A 2,456-nucleotide genomic window follows, 5' to 3' on the forward strand; every position below is an offset into this window, starting at 1 on the left:
ATATATATATATATATAAAAGCTGTTCATGTTGGAATAATCAAATGGATGGTGAAAACAAATGTCCCTTTTTTTAGCCCTTGGTCTCATAAGACCAGTTACCTGGTTTCCATGGCATATAAGTGACTGAAATCGTAACACTCCTCCTGAATTGAATGCTAGTGTGTTGCAAGGATGAAAACCAGCAATTTTGAGGACAGGGAACAAGTCAATTACATCAGCCCCAATACTTGACTGGTACTTTATTTTATTGATCCTGAAGAGATGAAAGTCTGGGATTTGAACTCAGAATGTAAAGAGTCAGAAAAAATGTCAGCAAGCATTTGCTCTGATGTGTTAACAATTTTGCCAGCTTAATAACTTGTTTGTCAATTTAACCACAACTAAATAAAAATGAAATTATGAATAATATACTTTTGTGTCTGAGGAGAGTCGTTCCCTTTTAGTGCCTTATAATTTAACATACTCACTGGTAAATTATAAGGCAATAAAAGAGAATGACTCTCCCCAGACACAACAATATGTTTCAACGCACAAATTCATAAAGAATCTTGCAAACCAAATCCAAAAACGAAATGAAAAATATACTTCCATAATAATTACATAATGTTATATTTATCAGTTTGTATTCATTTCTAATATAAGACTTTATGGAATGTTATGAATTAATATTGTAAAAACTGTGACAAAATCCAAATTCTAACACAGTTCTAATTAATGTACCATTCCTTATCATTCTTGCTTAGGTCACTTGGTGATAAAATATCATTCATTGAACTAGACACTCCAGAAATGACACCTGCTCAAATGGCTTCTTTGGAAGTATCGGTTAATGAGAAAATTCGGGAAGCAGTTCCAGTCAAAGTTGAAGTCTATGGTTCTGCTTCAGACCCCAAACTTGCTGAGGTATGGCACAAGACTGTTTGATAAATTTCTTCTTTTGTGAATAGTTTTTTTCCTGGGCCCTACCTTCAAAGTCATGCGCTGTTTATCTTGATATGAGATCAACATGTTATGCACATATGGTTGTGATGCATGTGCCTGGTGTACCCTTATCAGAAGAGTAGTCATGATGGGTATAATGGGCTTTGTATATTTTACCACAATGTCACTTTGATGGCATGCACTGCTCTCTCACTCAATAATAATAATAATAATAATAATAATAATAATAATAATAATAATAATAATGATAATAATAACTATAATAACCCTTTCTAATAAAGGCACAAGGCCTGAAATTTTGGTGGAGGGGATTAGTTCATTTTATTGACCCCAGTGTGTAACTGGTACTTGTTTCATCAACTATGAAAGGATGAAAGCCAACGTTGACCTTGGCAGAATTTGAACTCAGAACATAAAGGTGGATGAAATGCTGTTAAACATTTTGCCCTGCATACTAACGATTCTGCCAAATTGCCACCTTAATAATAATAATAATGATGATAATAATAATATTAATAATAATAATAATAATAATAATAATAATAATAATAATAAATAATGATATGAATGTTAAAGGGTTAACTTACTGATGTTCAAATTGAACATCAACTGTATCAATGTCACCACAGTCTGGGTGGTCCACCAAAGGTCATACACACTGACCTTTCCTCTTGACTTAACCATTAAAATAAAGCAAGGAAACAACAAACCAGCCTAATTATCAACTTATTTTGCAATCTAGATGGTTTTCTTTACCATATTTCTTGATGGTGCTATTGAAATAAAATCCTGACTATAATAATTCAAAGTTGCAGTTCATAGCATCACATAACCATTAACAATTTTTCTTATTTATTTAATTATTCTAAAACCAGTTATAAGAAAATAATATTTTTCTGAAATTATAATTCTGATTTTTTAATGGAAGCAAAAACAACAAAAAAATAAATAAATAAAATAAAAAATATTTATAGATAAATAAATAAAATTTCAATTATGAAAATTTTCAAAAGATAAAGTGTGTTTTTATAAAATTTTCGTTTCTTTCTTTCTTTCTTTCTTTCTTTCTTTCTTTCTATTATTATTATTATTATTATTTTGAAAATTGGAAGAAAATGAATTTTCAATTAGAAAATTCAATAACAACGATATCAAAAACAGACAAAGTTTCTCCAAAAATCTTTAAAAATTTTAAATGTTTGTTTCTTCACAAAATTTTCATTATTATTATTATTATTATTATTATTATTATTATTATTTTTATTATTATTATTATTATTATTATTATTATTATTATTATCATCATTATTATTATTAGTTCTTTTAAAATTTCATTTCGAATATTAATTTAGTTTTGAAAGATTTTGAGCAAATTTATTGAGAGTTGTGGAGGTGGAGGTGTGTGTGTGTGTGTGTGTGTGTGTGTGTGTGGAACAAGATTAAAAGAAAATAACAAAAAGAAAAATGAAAAAATAAACGAAAGGAAAAGAACATAAGTTGAAAATAAGATAA

General features: G+C 28.4%; 1 protein-coding gene across 1 annotated transcript in view; it reads left to right on the plus strand.

The window, feature by feature from the left end:
• Window positions 1-2,456, plus strand: part of LOC106884137 (alanyl-tRNA editing protein Aarsd1) — a 380,618-nt gene that overhangs the window by 318,356 nt on the left and 59,806 nt on the right. Inside the window, exon 6 of the mRNA XM_052974125.1 lies at window positions 746-905. Within this exon, the coding sequence (XP_052830085.1) occupies window positions 746-905 (160 nt within the window). The remainder of the gene's footprint in view (window positions 1-745; window positions 906-2,456) is intronic.

The sequence above is a fragment of the Octopus bimaculoides genome, chromosome 17, assembly GCF_001194135.2.
Source record: "Octopus bimaculoides isolate UCB-OBI-ISO-001 chromosome 17, ASM119413v2, whole genome shotgun sequence".
In the NCBI taxonomy this organism is placed as follows: domain Eukaryota; kingdom Metazoa; phylum Mollusca; class Cephalopoda; order Octopoda; family Octopodidae; genus Octopus; species Octopus bimaculoides.